The following is a 20,518-nucleotide window of genomic DNA, read 5'->3' on the forward strand; positions in this document are numbered from 1 at the left end:
TCCTAGACCTGAATAGAATATCGACGAATTCTGCATTAGTCTCCCCTAACACCACACGAGAAACACATGTCTTCCAGGTGACCTTCTGGTTGGTTGCCGAAAAAATGTATTCCTATTTTTATTAAATTCTAATTTATATTTTTATTGTGATATTCCAACGGGTTATTTGGTTTTCTGTGGAGGATTTGTGGTAGAAGGTGAGTAATATTTCAACAATTTTTTGGAAGGCTAAAAGAAAGTATTTAAGTAACGCAGAAAATCAACTACAAAAGTTGTACAATGTCTCAACGGGAACAGCAGAGACAGGTCTGCCGCTAGCATCGATCAGAACAATTTATGGATGGAAAAATGAAGCAGAAAATGTAATCAAAAAGCAAAAGAAGTAAGTGAAGAAATATTCGTTTCAGAAAAAAAGCAAGGTAAATACCACAGTTTCAGGAAAGACTTTCCAATTGATGAACAAGAATCTCGTCGACATTCCAACATTTCACGGAGATATAGAGCAATGGGAAGTTTTCTACCAAGTTTTCAGAATAATGGCAGAGGAAGATGACAACATCCCAAAAGTGATGAAACACAACATTCTCCGAAATCATGTGTCAGGTAAGCCATTTGACCTCATTTCCGCTTTCAAAACCGATGGAACAGAATTCAAAATTGCTCTGTCGAGACTGAAGAAGCAATACACTTCCATCATAATTCAGTACCGGCCAAAATGATATCATGATTTTTTTTTCAGTTGAAAATTATTTCCAACTTTGAAAGTGTGTCATGGTAAAACTAACTGTCCCACAAAATAACCTTTTTAAGGATCAAACTGACCAAGAGTAGAGCTCTATATTTGTAGTTGACAACTTTTCTGTGATAGTACTCCCTAGCAAGTTACATATCGACAAAGTAATTTCTCCCTCAAATCGACACATTTCTGTGAAAAATAGTGCGATTTTTGAGCTGTTGTCTTGAAAAGACCATAACTCTTCAGGGAGTGTCCGTACAAAAAAGTTGCCAACTATAAAAATGAAGCTCTACTCTAGATCTGTAGGAAAGTAGGACCTTTTCAATCGAAAAAGGCAAAATATGATATTTTTTGCCCGGTACTGTATATACACAAATTTAAAGCTTCCTATCTAAATCGAGACAACCATTCAAATATCTCTTGCTCGACGTCAAAAAACCAACTAAAGAATACATTTCCAGGTAAACCAAAAAATGGTCAAACGCCAAATAGAGCATGGCTACTCGTCGTACGGATTTTCAACAATGTCCTCAACATCCAAACACAACAGATGCTGCAAGAAATGGCAAGGAAACGTCGAAGAAGAGCTAAAGAGGAACGAAACAGTAGGCAACAGCTCATGGTGCACCATCTTAGGATCTGCCCACACCCAAAGTTTCGATCCGAACATCAGAAAGAAAGAAGAGACCAGAGGTATACCATATGGAGTCAAGAAAGCGATAAAGAAAATATTCAGTCAAAAAAGATTCCCAAAAGTTAATTGAAAGGTGTATTTTTTCCTGAATAAATTGTTAACAAAAAGCGAAGTTCCGAAAATTTAAAAACAATTTTCATTTAATTAGCAAAATTCACAATATTCCGAGTGATCAGGAGTTATGAAACTTTGGATAAAGTAAAATATTAAAATTAAAGAAGTGCTCCACCACGGTTAGCTGAACCATAATTGTATTGTTGCACGTTTTGTCTTTGATGACATAATTGCTGCTACGACATCATTTTTAACATCTTCCTTCAAATAAAACCATTTTCAAAGAAAGATCATTTAAAATAATACTTACGATTATTGGGTCCGACCAAACATTCATTATAGGATTAGCCGGAGTGTTAGATGGTTGGCTGTTGAAGTGGTGCATGTTGCAACGTTGGAGTGAAGATACCTAGAATATGGTGTATTGTGAAGGGGAAATTATGTATTATAACAAAACCAACTTACTTCAAGTATTTCCTGAATTCGTCTTTCTCCTCATCGTCAGATCCATATTATTCACCAAAATGTGATCTGACACGTAATATCTCCGATTCTGAAAATATAAAAAATTACAAATGCTACTTTTCAACATTGTGACTTACCTTCAAATTAGCATTACAAATAGATAGAAAAAATTAGAATTGAATAAAAATCAGAAAGACCATTGTTCGACGAGCCATTCAGTAGGCTATCAGAATGTAAATTGTTACGAAATACGGGGAAAGAACAGCGAGTGGGAGCGGAGGGAGCAGAGAAGCAGGTGTCCTACATGGAGGAACGTCATTTCCTCTCTTTCTCTATTACTAAATTCTCACATTTACGAGAAGAATGAGAGAATGCACGCAGAAAATAAGAGAAGGCGTTCTCTGAATAGAATATCGACGAATTCTGCATTAGTCTCGCCTAACACCACACGAGACACACTTGTCTTTCAGGTGACCTTCTGGTTGGTTGCCGAAAAAATGTATTCCTATTTTTATTGAGATCTAATTTGTATTATTTGTTGTGATGTTGGAGGATTTGTGGTAAAAAGTGAGTATCTGTCAATTATTTTTTAGTTCATGCAATCTTAGATAAAACACAAAGTTTCATTTCAGAAACAAGGAAAACAGCCGTGTTGTAGCATTTTTTCCATTCAAACCCAACCAACGGCAATTTCTTTCAAACAACAATATTCTGCCCTTCATGATAAGCCAGTGTGGGTGAAATTGATTGAAAGTTTTGAAACCATGGAAATATCAGGGATCGTTGAAAAAGCCTGAAAATGAATATTTCATCCCTTACCAACAAGTCTTCAATGCTGGTAGCAATACCATAATGTACTTCATCAAGGTCCATCTCTTTTACCTGAACTGCAAGGAATTCTTCGAAGATTGAGAAAAGGAAAATATATCATTAGTGGAGATATTGAGAAAGCCTTTTATATGGTAGGTTGAAAAATCCACACCGACCACCCAATAGCGGAAATTTCAGAATAATGAGATTTCAACGACTTCCGTTTGGAGTTGCTATCAATGGCGATGTTATCGCGATAATGTCACCATACACCATCATCGACGATTAGTCGTGTCGTGCGCCGCGCCAGAGTACAATCGCTTTAACTCCTCATATGTAGTAGCAGTTTCGTGGACCAGTCTTCGTGAGTATAAGTACTCTATTGGTTTCAACTCTTTTCATATTCTGTTTCCAACCATTTGTCACTCGTCCATCACTTTCCCCCTTTTTCACCCCTTTTTCCTCCGATCTTCATAACCCATTGTTTTATATTCCTTTTTCCCTCTCAATAAACTATATATTCCCACTGAACCACTCGTTGCCCAGAAAGAGAGATTACTCCCCAAGTAGTCTCTTTATTGGTGCATCGACTCTCGTTAATCATACCAGTTTTTCATTTGTCAGCATAAACTCCCGTATAAAAGGGAGGTACATATCTATCACTCATTAATAAATATTATATACCATAGTTGTACGGAATGCCATTTTCCGAAAACCGGAATCCGGAATCCGGAACCGGAATCAAATTTTTAATTTTCCGGAATCCGGAATCCGGAACCGGAATGAAGTTTTTCAAATACCGGAATCCGGAATGATTCGATAAACTTGATAGGCCAAGTCATTTTTTCGAGTGTTTTTAATTATATATAAAGTTTAAAACTACTTTTGAGGTTCAAAACCGAAAAAGAAGTAATGCAGTTGTCTTTAAAACTCAAAAAAAAATTTTTAAATTTAAACTTCAGGATTCCGGAAAAAAATTCAAAAAACCGGAATCCGGAATCCGAAATCGGATTGAAAATTTTCATTTTCCGGAATCCGGAACCGGAACCGGAATGTCAAAAAAAAAACCCGGAATTCCGGAATCCGGATTCCGGACAACTGTGTTATATACCACTGAACACTATAAAAAGTTCGTTCATCAACGAATGAGAACTGAAGAATGTTGCTCATGATTCAGAATATTTCAACCAAATTCTCAATTTAGAAAAAAGCACCACCAATTTTGAAGGTGTTTTCCAGGGACGAGCGGCAATACCGTTGCCGGAATTGCCGACTTTTTTAATGGATTGCCGTTGCCGGGTGCCGACTTTTTTTCGGCAATGGGTTTTTCAGTTTTTTTTCTAAATTTATCCAATTTTCAAGCTGAATTCGACAAAAGTAATGAACAATTGAAAATTCTTGCTTTCTCGATCCCGAGACCTGGAAAGTTTTCAATGCACGCGCCTTTAAAAGTTCTACGAGTGTAAAAGAGGCTTTCATTGAACAAACTGAATTCAAGAAAAAAACACCCGACTAATGAAAAATCCTTATCATTACATGTTGTCGAAAATTGCCGGGTTGCCGCTCGTCCCTGGTGTCTTCTCAATGAATAAAATTGTTAAAGACAACGAATAGAGCTCTTGTTAAGACATGCATAATCCAAATTCCCCCTATTCTTCTCATTATTTCACCTCAGATATCATCTTAATAGAAAACGTCGGAGAGAAAGGGAAAGGGAACAGTAAAAAACGCCGAGAAAGTCAGATGACTTACTTTTTTCTGCTATCTCTTCTTTGCTATCGAAAGTTGACGATCTTCTTGACAGGTCGACATAGGTCGAAAACAGGCGACTGGGAAAATTAAAAGAACATTTATTGCACTAAATGTATTATTAAACAAAAAATTAAATATAACTCATTTAGAATTGCTACTTTTCTCTTCGGTGTCCTCCAAGACATCGTCTTTATAAAAATACTTCCGGATCCAATCGTTTGATTTGGAGAGATGGCCAATATATTTGATGATGATGGCACAAGGTGTAAGTAAGCTCTTCAAGTCTATCCATCGGAGCATTGCAGTCGTCCGCAAGAACCGAGTACAATGGAGTCTTTGCTGTTCCTTGGAGAGTGGTGTGCGCATTCAAGAAGAATTGCTTGCGAAGAATTGAATTTGCTTTTCGGTAGGTCCATAGCTACACATAAACCGGATTTTTCATATGAGATCTGAAATGTTAACTATTTTTTCAATATGTAAAAGATATTCAACTCACTTACCATAAATAACTCCAGAATTCAAATAAAATCAAATACATATAAAAATATAAGGTGACCAGCCGCTCACGTGGCAGTCTCGGACCAAACAATACCTATAATCGTTTCGGCTTCCTTTTTATAATATTCTCCCTGACCCCATTGCTTGGCCCTGTTACAGGAAGACGACTCTTTTTTGTGCATTTCTTTGTTATCTTTTCACTTCGACAACAGGCCGATACCCGTTTGTCTCTGATATCTCTCATTCACTTTTATTGGGTCACTTTTTTCTAAAATGCTGCGTCTCTGAGATAATCGTTTTAAACTTTCACTCTCCAATTGTAATAGGTCATCTTCTACGAGAAATAAAATACTCTCGGCGTTGTAACTTTGCTGAAAGTGATGATACCGTTGAAATTCACGGAGCATCGGATAGATCTCGTTGTGCTGAATCTAATGATACCCAAGACTCATAAGACGAAAACCAGTGGAAATTTGGCAGATTTTATCTTCTAAACGCTATAACTTTGCTGAAAATTTCGATCCCAACAAGAATATCAGGACAATTGGATAAAACAACACACCGACAGACAAAAAATAATAATTTTGTGGGACACATTGTCTCACTATGACACCCTCTCAAAGTTGGACATTTTCCACGGAAAAAGGCACAATTTAATACACTTTTGATCGAACTGTATATGTGCTTATTAGTAGTGTTCGGTCCCAAGATTCTCCACCACCATGAGTCATCATGAGATAAGATCTCCGAAAATGGAGGGATACACCGTGTCGGAGATAAGATCTATGGAGGGATACCCCGTAGCGGAGATTACAATCTCCGCGGTTATGATATGTTATGATATGTTATGATTAGTTATGATAATTCATTATGATTATTAATTATGATTATTAATTATGATTTTTTTGAATGAAATTTCAAATTTTTTCACAATTTATTAAAATTTTGCACATTTTTAGATTTTGGCTAGAAATTTCAGAAAAAGAAAACTTTTTACGACTCAGGAAAAAAGTTTTTGCATTTTTGAAATTTTCACTTCATAATGCTCATGGCCTAGAAATCCAATTGTTAGGCCGAGTGCAATTGTAGGTATAATGCCCAGGTAAGTTCCTTCCAGTCGGGGATACTGTACATTATTGAAGAGACAGGAGAGACGACAGAGAAATGTACGAACGGGCACCGACACAAGATTTTTAAATTATTCTCGTGTAGGTGGTCGAGATTAAAATCTAACTCTTCACGTTGAAAAAAAAAGACAAATCATTCAATGTCAAAAATCTGTTCGTGAGCCGACACAAGATTTTAAATGTTTCTTGTGTCGGAGGTCGAGATTAAAATCTAACTCTTCACGTTGAAAAAAAAAGACAAATCATTCAATGTCAAAAAAAAAGACTGTTCGTGACCATGAAAATCTTTATTGCAAAAAAACTTATTCAATCCAAAATTCTTGCATATCCTCTATTGAGGTCCACACATCGATTACACATTTTAAGAATCATTCGACCTTCTTCAAACGTCCAGACCAGCTTTCCAGCACAACACTTCATCACAGCTACATCCAGTTTCCCTTTTGACTTGTCAAGAACTCTGAGTGGGGCATCTGAAATATCAAGATGAATAAAAACTTTGCATACAGAAAACAAGTACCGTCAAAGCTAATTTCTCCAAATTGTTCTCGCGAAACCTTCTTTGGTTTTGTTGCACGAGTTCTCGAGACGGGAACTTTCTTGACAGGCGTTTCCAAGAGTTGTTTTCTACTCTTGAAGAGCTTCTTTATCATTGACACTGCAAAAGACAATAATTTTAAAGCAACTGGCGAATCGTTCTTACCTGAATCTTTTTGCGAGTCTGGAATCGATTCTCCGTCATGTTCAGAAACAAATTGGCTTGATGGAGGGGAATATTGGTCGAGAGGAAGCGGAATTTGCAAAGGCTGAACCGTCGGGAAAACAGTAGGACTTGGGTTCAGGAAATCCATGAGAGCAATAAAAACAGTCACCGGTTTGTATCGAGGAAAAAAAGCAAGAATGAAGCTTTTCATAACTTTACAGGAAACAATGCTGACGTCAGAAAGTGGGCGGAGCCAAAAGTGTATAAAAAATCTAATACACCAAAAATATAACTTTTTGCTGTATGCAGAATAATATGAATTCTCTGAGATCAATTAGAACCTATTCTGCGCATACAATGTGTACAAAGCCGTCAAGAAGATTCATATTTGAATTTCGAACGGACATGTCAAACAGCACCTCATTTATAATTCATTGTGAATAAAGTTCTCGTTATAAAAAATTTATTCTTTCACTATGGAAACACTCAATCAGCACATGCGACAAGTGAGGAAGCAGATTCAAATGAGAAAACATACAAAGAGTGCTGTATTTGAGCACATCTACTCATAGATCTACTTTTTTGTCCGGTGACGTTTTTCTCTATCAATTAACAATTTCATCTGATTGTCATACACATGTACATGTCCTCCACTTGTTTTATTCTTTCAATACTTGCTTTGACCCCATTGCGGTTTTCAATGTAGATGGTCTTCATTCGGTATAGTGGTCTGCAATATTGTAAACGGTTACTCTAGAGATTGTCTACTCATACTTTATGGGAATCTTACACTCGCAATCTTCATACACTGACATACCAGCCAAAAGTTTTTGCCATCGTAGACTGACGTAAAACTCTATTCTACGTAATTTGTCAAAGCAACCATCATACCATCTTCTCAAGAACTGATTCATATCTTCATTGGAGATTACCCCATACAGATGTATGTTGGCACAATTCATATCCAGTAAATTCCTCAATGTTCCTGGTATGATGATTTCATCCAAATCAAACACCCTCTCATAAACCAACTCGTCTAGAGTGTCCAAGTCTACAGATAATGCTTTTGAGACTTGAACACTCACCAAAAATCGAGTCACACTGAAACTTTTGACAGGATTCTTCAAAGAGATTGAACATTTCTCAACGAATATGTTGGATAACCATTTGGTAACGTATTCAACTTCTTCTTGTTTTTCAAGATTAAGACTCAGTCTACCAATACTTTGGATAGAGCACAAATCCATCAATTGGTTTGCAATTTCAAATCCATCAAACAGAACGTTATTCGACCAGCGACAAAGACTGTTCTTTCTAGATCTTTAGTTCATTGCACCAACGCTTATGATACCCTTTACTTCTGGACACGCGTTGCGGTAAATGGTTATATCGAATTCATTATCGCTATCAAACTCTATTGACAACGAGTATTGTCGTCTTATTGCACTTTTGACATAGCCTGATGCTTTCTTTGAGCAAAATGATAATGCGACCCTGCAAAAACATCAAGTTTTTTCTGCTAAAAAATACAAACTTACATGTCATGTGGACTCATCTGCAGAAGAATATTTTTCAACACGAGGTATGGGAAGCACAAAAGTGGGAGAGGCATCGCAATGGTGTAAGATGTTGAACTCCACATAAAAAATCAAAGTCACAGACGTAAATGTGTTGTAGAACTGCTAAATGGCTAAAAATATATCTTTAACATCAGAGGCATATGGAAGCTGACAGTATCATACCGTTCGTTTGAATTATTTGAATAAATGTTTCACCTATCTCAGATCAGATCTATAGATATCCTGGCGCCCTCATTAGTGCACAAAAGAACGCTACGCACATGTCAATGATTGACACCTCCCTTCTCCCCCCTCAGGGACAATTAGGTCATTTAAAAGGAGGCTAATATGCGAAATCTTCATTTTTCCGTCAAGAAACTAGAAATGGAACCCGTTCCAAACAACTTTTTCTTTAAGATGTCGAACTCCACATAAAAAATCAAAGTCACAGATGAGTTGTGGAAATGGTAAATGACTGAAAATATAACTTTTACTTGAATCAGACGTTGTCAAGGAATAACAAATGTTGATCTAAAACTGTCATAGAACAAAAGTGAAGTACTATGAAATAGTAATGTTGCAAGTCTCTAAAAACAGCACATTCATATTCCTTTACCCCTAACTCTAGCAACACTCCAACACCACCGACCGGTAAATGAGTTGCCGCGGTGAGCGGTGACGAATGTTCGGTCTACCTAAACGGTGGTGAGTAAAACGAACCCCTTGCAAAGACTGTTCCATACTATTCTTTCTACAGAACAAGGACAGTTTTATGTTAAAAAAAATGGGTATCTGAATAGATACCTATAATAATCCTAAATGAAACCACACTCAATGCGTTCAAATCAATTTCATTACTCCTTTCTTTTCCACTTTTTGTTATATTGCCAGAATAATTCCACCTTTTAAAAAATTATTTGAATACTGTTTTCACATATCTCTGATCGCATCTATAGATACCCCTCATTACAGGCGCCCTCCTAAGTGCGCACAAAGAAAGCGCTACGCACATGTCAGTGATTTATGACATTTTCTCCACTAGGTTTTTTTTTCAGATGAATATTATTGAATCAACAAACTTTTCCGAGAAAAAACAAAGATATTCCCAGTGGATAGAATGTTGAAGCGACATCTCCAGATTATACGTCATCACATGTGAAAAGCTTACCAAATTATAAGTGTAAAAAATATACAACAAAAACTTTGGATGGTACCTTCTTCATAGTTCGCAACGTGGAATTGACACATATGGATGAGGAGAAGCAACACTTGATGGATAAAATAAAAACAAATGTGGAAGATGACGGAGAGACGCGAGAAGGGGAGCATGAGGAAAGAGAAACGCATGACAAATTTTCAAATTGCGCGCTGTCAATGTTTCCGCACCGGTTTTTCTTCTTCTCTCTCGTTTCCACACCGGTTTTCTTCTTCTCGACAAGGCGGAGCTTGGAAGCACAATAAATAAGACACAACAAGGAGGCGATTTCTTCATTCTAAGAAACACTACTGAATGCGTTTCGCCCGATTATGTATGATTATTTTTGAATTCTAATTTTATGTTTTTTTTTGCACTGGCGGTTTCGAACAATGGAGGTTGGAGGTTAGTTCTGGATCAGTTCCATTAAAAGAATAACAATATTTTACTAGACTTCAAAAAAAAACTTTTTCATGTTAGTAATAATGGACAAAGTAAATCCCGTAAAAAATATTTCATATAGGTGCACTCAGTTGCAAGAGTTTGGTGCACAATATCTCAATCTCATACTAAAGACTGGAATTAAAGCAATTTCTTTTTCTGCGCTTCAAGTCTTTCAAGTTCACTGTTATTCCAACTAAGACCTTTATTTCAGACATGTCCTCCTCTCAAAAGCTGTTCAATCACGTTCCAACTACCACCTTCGTCAAAACCGAGGATTCTGTCGATTCTGAGAATTTCCCAGTCAGGGCGATTCCATACACCAGAGAAGAGCTCTTTTCTCGGATGGAGTTCAGATGAAATCCCCGAGTTCCAAGGGTCATCGTCACCAATCAAATCAAAGAGGAGTCTCAAAACTCATTCGATGCCTTTGCGCCAAATGAGTTGTTGGATTCAGCTCCTGAAGTCACCCCAGCCATCGATGGACATCAAGAAGACCTCTTCAACTCAGAATTGGTAGAAAGAACACTTGAAATGTTCATGGATGCTGCGAGCAGAGGACAAACTCTCAATTTGGTATATTATTTTTTCTTTTTCATTAATTTTTTGACAAGACCAATTTATTGCTGAACACTCTCACTGATTTTTTCATTTAGACACTTTCAGTTTCTATCATTCAGTACTTGTTTTTTTGTTTTGCAACTGTCAATTGATAAGTATCACTATCATTGAGTCATCCCTCCCCATATAATATTATTAAGAATAAGTGAATACACCATAATATTCATTCAATTTTACAACTTTAGCTATCAATAATTCATTTTTCAGAATCCGGATCCAGAAGAAGTCTTGACTGATGAGGACCTGTAGGAGGAAGATGCCTCAGCCAGGATACCGATCCGGATTATTATCCAGATACGCAAGAGCAGCGAGACCGTCCATCAGACTTCAGAATCCCACGTTCCGCCTCACGTGACCCACTCGATTTGGACTATTAAAAAATATTGAAATTTATAATTAAAATACATTCTGTATGTTTATAAATTTAATTTGAAAAACGATCTTATTTGCATCACTTCACCAGATTCTAACTAGCAATAAATTATTGTGAAAAGCAACAACTGTTAATTTTCTCACTGTTGAATTTTTAAAATTCATCCAAGACATTTCCACTTCTTCAGCCTACAATCCGCAGTGTACACCGGGAGAGGTCCGAATATTCATATTCGGAGGCATTTGCTACTAGAGAATGGAAATGTAGTTCCCATCTGGTTTGGATTCCTTCTTGGCTTGTCATTTTTTGGTTTGTCATTGACTTCTTTCTCCTTCACATGACTAATTGCGCTTTCGTGTTGTGATTGAAAACATTGATTGTGCAACAACGAGAGCGATCGAAATGTTCTAATTGGACAAAACACAGAGAAAATATTGCAAAATAATGATAAAAGCGTATGGCAAGAGAAGAATTCAAAAAAAAAAGGAAAACGAGAACGATCCACGAATTCAACTCTACACTGCTCTGGAAAGAATTGCATCTGACCGTCTCATTTATTGTGGTAACGTGTATTTTTATAAAAAGCGAGAAAATGAACATCTTTCAGACACGGATTCTGTTATATTCCGTCAGGACAGAGGAACAGATTTACTCGGAGATTTGAAAGGAGAAAGTCTCAGAATGATGACCAACGAGATTGCATCGGGTTGTGAATTGGTAAAAGTGGTCACGATAGCATCAAAAGTATATGGAACACTGGGTAGAAGAACTGCCACAGGAGAAGAAGACTATTTCGTCAAGGCAAAAGGGGTGACTCTAAACTCGGAAACGGCCAAAAAAGTGAATTTTGATATGGTCCCCTTTCATACAGTCTTGTACGTTGGCAAGTTTCATTCTCTTTGTTCTCAAGCACGAGCAAGCAGATAGGGCAGAGCAACAGAAAGAGAAAGTAGCCTCTGTTTTTTTTTTTACCGAAAATCACGCTGCCCCTTTTCCATCTTTTTCAAATCTTCTCCTATGGGCATGCATAAATAAAGAAGAGAAGAGGTCTACTGGCAGGGTTGAAAGAAGACGAAAACCGGAAGAATACGTGCAACAGAAAGTAAAAAAAGTAAATTTATTGCTTCAATGTTTTGAGATGCATGAATAATAAAGGAGAAGTTAAAACAAATGAGAAAAAAAAAACAAGAATGAACATTGAAGTTCGATGTGAAGCCAGGGTACGATTGCATCAAATCCACAATCGGCATGTCATCCGGATGGAACAGTGTGGACTTCACTGAAATTAATTAATAAGATTAATTATGCGAATACTACAACTCACTTTCGGTGACCATATAAAAACTTGGCTCTTTGTTTGTTCCCTGGAGACTTTTGACACCTTTTGATGCACCCAGAGCAGAGTAACGGCATCCATGGTCATAAGAAACCATCTTCAAACTAAAAAAATTGAAATTATATTTTCATCTGGATAAAAGCAAGGTTACTTGATTCCCGAAGTATCGAGCAGGTAGTGGACACAGTTTCCAACGGTGATAACATTCTTGCTGAAAAACAAAATATAATGTTAGTACAGTTTGTTATGAACGTACTTCGAATATGCTGGTCCACTGAGCAAAAAACAGATAACAAGCAGAAGCAGAGAATAAAATATAATATAAAGGAATTATTAGAATTTCAAAATAATCAGAAAAAGGGTTTTGACGACCGCTCACATAGTCATCTTGGCACACATATCATCTTCAGCTTTCGAACGGAAGACATTTCTGAAATTAAAGATGTTCGTTGAATCGACATTGAATTTGAAAGAGTTCTATGCGCAGAAAAGAAGTGATAATCAGAGACAAAAACATAGATTCCGAGTGTCCGAAAGAATAAATGTGCAGCTGTTCTAAAAGAAAATTAATGCATTTACCCAATCAGCCAAAAACTCGACTTGCAGGTAGAAGAAAAAAACGTTACCTACTTTACTAACCCTAAAACATCCCAACACCACCGACCGGTAAATGAGTTGCCGCGGTGAGCGGTGACGAATGTCCGGTCTACCTTAACTGTGGTGAGTAAAACGAACCCCCCTTGCCGATATCATACACATTCTCAATGACTGGTAGCGAGTTAGGTCAACTATGTGAGCTCACTAGAGGAAAACACTCGTAGAGGAAACATTAGAAAAAAGAGCGGTCAGTCAATTTATGGCACATGTTAGCTACCGTGACACGGGTTTTTTTTTGTCTGAACAGGAAAAAAAAACAGTTCATGATTTCCGTTGTCTAAAAAAAGAATACATCGAGATGGGTAAAACACTGAGACTTTTTAGAAATCTGTGCTATCAAAACTGTTACTCACCTTCAAAAAACAATTAGAAATAATCCAAGAATTCAAAAATAATCAATAATATAGTACATCGTCTCGACTCCTATTCAAAAAGAAGTCTGAATAATTATTTTTTGCACTCTAAAAAACAGAAGAATTAACCAACTCACCTAAGAATATTCCTCAATGCAAGAAGAATGAATGAGAAGATGAGCGGATGGTAGGATTGTCCAGTCTCCGTGTTCTCTGTTGTATCACGACGTTCCCGCCCACTCTCACTTTTTTTTTCACATATTGAAAATGTGTTCGATACATGTGGATGAGTATACGTCTCGTGTTCTCTGGGTCTCTCCAACTCTCTACTCTATACATCTATCAGTTCAAAGTGACTGTACATGTCTGTATCAAAATGAATGTTTAACATGTCGCTGACATCCAGATGCAAGACTGTATGGAAAAAAAACTTTCAATATTTATCACGCCGATACTGATAATTTCACACTGTATATACTGCATAGACTACAAATCCCATCTTATACACGATTACGAGTATTAATAAATTTCTTTTCAAAAATTATTTTCTTCACTACAAATAAAAATACAACTTTATAAAAAACTGTTAGTGTCTTAAATTCCAACTACGCACCCCCCACACCAAAAACAAAAACTTGGGATTACAACATAATCAGCTAGCGCAAACTATTTGCAATTCAATACACATTTCAATGTAATTCATTGCAAAATTCTGAACAACCTATAAACACCACAAAACTCGTATCATTTTCAAGAAAAATCATGACACGGCCCCTCATTTTAAACAAACCACCCCATTTTCAGACACCACGTATGTATTTTGTGCAATCCCATCAAATTTATAAGCTACCATACGTATAGTTTGTGGTACGTTCAGAACATAACTGTTAAGTTTGTCATTTGTATCTAACAAGTTATAAGCTACATCTGAATGCCCGGGAACACCATTTTTTTTTCACGACACAAACTTTTATTGTTCAACCATGTTCATAACCCCAGTCAAAGTGTCTTTTTTTGCGGGAATTCACACATGGTCTCCCATTTTGATCTTCGCCAACCCGGGGGTCGGCATGTTTTATCGGAAAATCTCCGCGCCTCACATCAATGGACTTCTTTTCGATTCCTCTCTTGACTAATTTTTTTGTTCCCTGACACTACACTTTGCAAAACATTCTTATAACGACGATTGTATTTTTTCATAAGTTTTTTTCGATTTGCTCTCAAGTACATTTCAAGTCACTTTTTAGGACTGATTAAAGTAATGAAATGTTTTCTCGAGTAATGATTTGACTTCAGAGTTGTAAAAAATCTTTACCATCATCACTAAAAAATATTGACTGATGGATATCCTTTCCTCAAACACTTGAGACAATGTCAACGTAACATCCTTTACTTTTTGTGTCAGTAAGGGTACGACTTCTCAATGCTATGTCTTCGTGTTTTAATATTTGTGCAGGGAGGGTTCGTTTTACTCACCACAGTTAAGGTAGACCGGACATTCGTCACCGCTCACCGCGGCAACTCATTTACCGGTCGGTGGTGTTGGGATGTTTCAGGGTTAGTAAAGTAGGTAACGTTTTTTTCTTTCTTTCTTTTTTTAACACTTGTTAGGATAAAAAATCACAGTAATCAATGTTTATTGTTAATTATTAATAAGTCGTAAAGCGAATATAGATAGGTGACATAGAATGCGAACATTCGTTTATTCCTCACACAGTTAGCTCCCCCCACATACTGAAATGTTAGTATTATAATGTTTATTGGATTTTTCAGTATAAGTCTAGAAATTATTGAAAATAGACATCAATTTGATATAAGTACATGTGTATACTTCTTGATTATGTTTTTGATCTAATTACTTTTCACGACTTATTAATAATTAACAATAAACATTGATTACTGTGATTTTTTATCCTAACAAGTGTTAAAAAAAGAAAGAAAGAAAAAAACGTTACCTACTTTACTAACCCTGAAACATCCCAACACCACCGACCGGTAAATGAGTTGCCGCGGTGAGCGGTGACGAATGTCCGGTCTACCTTAACTGTGGTGAGTAAAACGAACCCTCCCTGCACAAATATTAAAACACGAAGACATAGCATTGAGAAGTCGTACCCTTACTGACACAAAAAGTAAAGGATGTTACGTTGACATTGTCTCAAGTGTTTGAGGAAAGGATATCCATCAGTCAATATTTTTTAGTGATGATGGTAAAGATTTTTTACAACTCTGAAGTCAAATCATTACTCGAGAAAACATTTCATTACTTTAATCAGTCCTAAAAAGTGACTTGAAATGTACTTGAGAGCAAATCGAAAAAAACTTATGAAAAAATACAATCGTCGTTATAAGAATGTTTTGCAAAGTGTAGTGTCAGGGAACAAAAAAATTAGTCAAGAGAGGAATCGAAAAGAAGTCCATTGATGTGAGGCGCGGAGATTTTCCGATAAAACATGCCGACCCCCGGGTTGGCGAAGATCAAAATGGGAGACCATGTGTGAATTCCCGCAAAAAAAGACACTTTGACTGGGGTTATGAACATGGTTGAACAATAAAAGTTTGTGTCGTGAAAAAAAAATGGTGTTCCCGGGCATTCAGATGTAGCTTATAACTTGTTAGATACAAATGACAAACTTAACAGTTATGTTCTGAACGTACCACAAACTATACGTATGGTAGCTTATAAATTTGATGGGATTGCACAAAATACATACGTGGTGTCTGAAAATGGGGTGGTTTGTTTAAAATGAGGGGCCGTGTCATGATTTTTCTTGAAAATGATACGAGTTTTGTGGTGTTTATAGGTTGTTCAGAATTTTGCAATGAATTACATTGAAATGTGTATTGAATTGCAAATAGTTTGCGCTAGCTGATTATGTTGTAATCCCAAGTTTTTGTTTTTGGTGTGGGGGGTGCGTAGTTGGAATTTAAGACACTAACAGTTTTTTATAAAGTTGTATTTTTATTTGTAGTGAAGAAAATAATTTTTGAAAAGAAATTTATTAATACTCGTAATCGTGTATAAGATGGGATTTGTAGTCTATGCAGTATATACAGTGTGAAATTATCAGTATCGGCGTGATAAATATTGAAAGTTTTTTTTCCATACAGTCTTGCATCTGGATGTCAGCGACATGTTAAACATTCATTTTGATACAGACATGTACAGTCACTTTGAACTGATAGATGTATAGAGTAGAGAGTTGGAGAGACCCAGAGAACACGAGACGTATACTCATCCACATGTATCGAACACATTTTCAATATGTGAAAAAAAAAGTGAGAGTGGGCGGGAACGTCGTGATACAACAGAGAACACGGAGACTGGACAATCCTACCATCCGCTCATCTTCTCATTCATTCTTCTTGCATTGAGGAATATTCTTAGGTGAGTTGGTTAATTCTTCTGTTTTTTAGAGTGCAAAAAATAATTATTCAGACTTCTTTTTGAATAGGAGTCGAGACGATGTACTATATTATTGATTATTTTTGAATTCTTGGATTATTTCTAATTGTTTTTTGAAGGTGAGTAACAGTTTTGATAGCACAGATTTCTAAAAAGTCTCAGTGTTTTACCCATCTCGATGTATTCTTTTTTTAGACAACGGAAATCATGAACTGTTTTTTTTTCCTGTTCAGACAAAAAAAAACCCGTGTCACGGTAGCTAACATGTGCCATAAATTGACTGACCGCTCTTTTTTCTAATGTTTCCTCTACGAGTGTTTTCCTCTAGTGAGCTCACATAGTTGACCTAACTCGCTACCAGTCATTGAGAATGTGTATGATATCGGCAAGGGGGGTTCGTTTTACTCACCACAGTTAAGGTAGACCGGACATTCGTCACCGCTCACCGCGGCAACTCATTTACCGGTCGGTGGTGTTGGGATGTTTTAGGGTTAGTAAAGTAGGTAACGTTTTTTTCTTCTACCTGCAAGTCGAGTTTTTGGCTGATTGGGTAAATGCATTAATTTTCTTTTAGAACAGCTGCACATTTATTCTTTCGGACACTCGGAATCTATGTTTTTGTCTCTGATTATCACTTCTTTTCTGCGCATAGAACTCTTTCAAATTCAATGTCGATTCAACGAACATCTTTAATTTCAGAAATGTCTTCCGTTCGAAAGCTGAAGATGATATGTGTGCCAAGATGACTATGTGAGCGGTCGTCAAAACCCTTTTTCTGATTATTTTGAAATTCTAATAATTCCTTTATATTATATTTTATTCTCTGCTTCTGCTTGTTATCTGTTTTTTGCTCAGTGGACCAGCATATTCGAAGTACGTTCATAACAAACTGTACTAACATTATATTTTGTTTTTCAGCAAGAATGTTATCACCGTTGGAAACTGTGTCCACTACCTGCTCGATACTTCGGGAATCAAGTAACCTTGCTTTTATCCAGATGAAAATATAATTTCAATTTTTTTAGTTTGAAGATGGTTTCTTATGACCATGGATGCCGTTACTCTGCTCTGGGTGCATCAAAAGGTGTCAAAAGTCTCCAGGGAACAAACAAAGAGCCAAGTTTTTATATGGTCACCGAAAGTGAGTTGTAGTATTCGCATAATTAATCTTATTAATTAATTTCAGTGAAGTCCACACTGTTCCATCCGGATGACATGCCGATTGTGGATTTGATGCAATCGTACCCTGGCTTCACATCGAACTTCAATGTTCATTCTTGTTTTTTTTTTCTCATTTGTTTTAACTTCTCCTTTATTATTCATGCATCTCAAAACATTGAAGCAATAAATTTACTTTTTTTACTTTCTGTTGCACGTATTCTTCCGGTTTTCGTCTTCTTTCAACCCTGCCAGTAGACCTCTTCTCTTCTTTATTTATGCATGCCCATAGGAGAAGATTTGAAAAAGATGGAAAAGGGGCAGCGTGATTTTCGGTTAAAAAAAAAACAGAGGCTACTTTCTCTTTCTGTTGCTCTGCCCTATCTGCTTGCTCGTGCTTGAGAACAAAGAGAATGAAACTTGCCAACGTACAAGACTGTATGAAAGGGGACCATATCAAAATTCACTTTTTTGGCCGTTTCCGAGTTTAGAGTCACCCCTTTTGCCTTGACGAAATAGTCTTCTTCTCCTGTGGCAGTTCTTCTACCCAGTGTTCCATATACTTTTGATGCTATCGTGACCACTTTTACCAATTCACAACCCGATGCAATCTCGTTGGTCATCATTCTGAGACTTTCTCCTTTCAAATCTCCGAGTAAATCTGTTCCTCTGTCCTGACGGAATATAACAGAATCCGTGTCTGAAAGATGTTCATTTTCTCGCTTTTTATAAAAATACACGTTACCACAATAAATGAGACGGTCAGATGCAATTCTTTCCAGAGCAGTGTAGAGTTGAATTCGTGGATCGTTCTCGTTTTCCTTTTTTTTTTGAATTCTTCTCTTGCCATACGCTTTTATCATTATTTTGCAATATTTTCTCTGTGTTTTGTCCAATTAGAACATTTCGATCGCTCTCGTTGTTGCACAATCAATGTTTTCAATCACAACACGAAAGCGCAATTAGTCATGTGAAGGAGAAAGAAGTCAATGACAAACCAAAAAATGACAAGCCAAGAAGGAATCCAAACCAGATGGGAACTACATTTCCATTCTCTAGTAGCAAATGCCTCCGAATATGAATATTCGGACCTCTCCCGGTGTACACTGCGGATTGTAGGCTGAAGAAGTGGAAATGTCTTGGATGAATTTTAAAAATTCAACAGTGAGAAAATTAACAGTTGTTGCTTTTCACAATAATTTATTGCTAGTTAGAATCTGGTGAAGTGATGCAAATAAGATCGTTTTTCAAATTAAATTTATAAACATACAGAATGTATTTTAATTATAAATTTCAATATTTTTTAATAGTCCAAATCGAGTGGGTCACGTGAGGCGGAACGTGGGATTCTGAAGTCTGATGGACGGTCTCGCTGCTCTTGCGTATCTGGATAATAATCCGGATCGGTATCCTGGCTGAGGCATCTTCCTCCTACAGGTCCTCATCAGTCAAGACTTCTTCTGGATCCGGATTCTGAAAAATGAATTATTGATAGCTAAAGTTGTAAAATTGAATGAATATTATGGTGTATTCACTTATTCTTAATAATATTATATGGGGAGGGATGACTCAATGATAGTGATACTTATCAATTGACAGTTGCAAAACAAAAAAACAAGTACTGAATGATAGAAACTGAAAGTGTCTAAATGAAAAAATCAGTGAGAGTGTTCAGCAATAAATTGGTCTTGTCAAAAAATTAATGAAAAAGAAAAAATAATATACCAAATTGAGAGTTTGTCCTCTGCTCGCAGCATCCATGAACATTTCAAGTGTTCTTTCTACCAATTCTGAGTTGAAGAGGTCTTCTTGATGTCCATCGATGGCTGGGGTGACTTCAGGAGCTGAATCCAACAACTCATTTGGCGCAAAGGCATCGAATGAGTTTTGAGACTCCTCTTTGATTTGATTGGTGACGATGACCCTTGGAACTCGGGGATTTCATCTGAACTCCATCCGAGAAAAGAGCTCTTCTCTGGTGTATGGAATCGCCCTGACTGGGAAATTCTCAGAATCGACAGAATCCTCGGTTTTGACGAAGGTGGTAGTTGGAACGTGATTGAACAGCTTTTGAGAGGAGGACATGTCTGAAATAAAGGTCTTAGTTGGAATAACAGTGAACTTGAAAGACTTGAAGCGCAGAAAAAGAAATTGCTTTAATTCCAGTCTTTAGTATGAGATTGAGATATTGTGCACCAAACTCTTGCAACTGAGTGCACCTATATGAAATATTTTTTACGGGATTTACTTTGTCCATTATTACTAACATGAAAAAGTTTTTTTTTGAAGTCTAGTAAAATATTGTTATTCTTTTAATGGAACTGATCCAGAACTAACCTCCAACCTCCATTGTTCGAAACCGCCAGTGCAAAAAAAAACATAAAATTAGAATTCAAAAATAATCATACATAATCGGGCGAAACGCATTCAGTAGTGTTTCTTAGAATGAAGAAATCGCCTCCTTGTTGTGTCTTATTTATTGTGCTTCCAAGCTCCGCCTTGTCGAGAAGAAGAAAACCGGTGTGGAAACGAGAGAGAAGAAGAAAAACCGGTGCGGAAACATTGACAGCGCGCAATTTG

The 20,518-nt window shown here is 36.8% G+C and overlaps 4 protein-coding genes across 4 annotated transcripts; 1 reads left to right on the top strand and 3 right to left on the bottom strand.

Annotated features, from left to right (window-relative positions):
- Window positions 1-279: 279 nt before the first annotated feature.
- GCK72_011172 (uncharacterized protein) lies at window positions 280-1,500 on the top strand (the record flags this gene model as incomplete). The annotated part of the gene is made up of 3 exons (XM_053728267.1): window positions 280-306; window positions 408-566; window positions 1,198-1,500. 3 exons carry the CDS (start codon window positions 280-282, stop codon window positions 1,498-1,500), a joined length of 489 nt encoding a protein of 162 aa, XP_053587844.1.
- Window positions 1,501-4,652: 3,152 nt separating this feature from the next.
- Window positions 4,653-4,877, bottom strand: GCK72_011173 (uncharacterized protein; the record flags this gene model as incomplete). Its single annotated transcript, XM_053728268.1, has 1 exon — window positions 4,653-4,877. One exon carries the CDS (start codon window positions 4,875-4,877, stop codon window positions 4,653-4,655), a length of 225 nt encoding a protein of 74 aa, XP_053587845.1.
- Window positions 4,878-6,442: 1,565 nt separating this feature from the next.
- On the bottom strand, window positions 6,443-6,987 carry GCK72_011174 (uncharacterized protein; the record flags this gene model as incomplete). Its single annotated transcript, XM_053728269.1, has 3 exons — window positions 6,443-6,609; window positions 6,657-6,794; window positions 6,840-6,987. 3 exons carry the CDS (start codon window positions 6,985-6,987, stop codon window positions 6,443-6,445), a joined length of 453 nt encoding a protein of 150 aa, XP_053587846.1.
- A 470-nt stretch (window positions 6,988-7,457) lies between these two features.
- GCK72_011175 (uncharacterized protein) lies at window positions 7,458-8,451 on the bottom strand (the record flags this gene model as incomplete). Its single annotated transcript, XM_053728270.1, has 4 exons — window positions 7,458-7,569; window positions 7,614-8,149; window positions 8,198-8,333; window positions 8,378-8,451. The coding sequence occupies 4 exons, from the start codon at window positions 8,449-8,451 to the stop codon at window positions 7,458-7,460; spliced, it is 858 nt and encodes a 285-aa protein (XP_053587847.1).
- Window positions 8,452-20,518: the final 12,067 nt, after the last annotated feature.

Source organism: Caenorhabditis remanei, chromosome III (assembly GCF_010183535.1).
Source record: "Caenorhabditis remanei strain PX506 chromosome III, whole genome shotgun sequence".
Classification (NCBI taxonomy): Eukaryota; Metazoa; Nematoda; class Chromadorea; order Rhabditida; family Rhabditidae; genus Caenorhabditis; species Caenorhabditis remanei.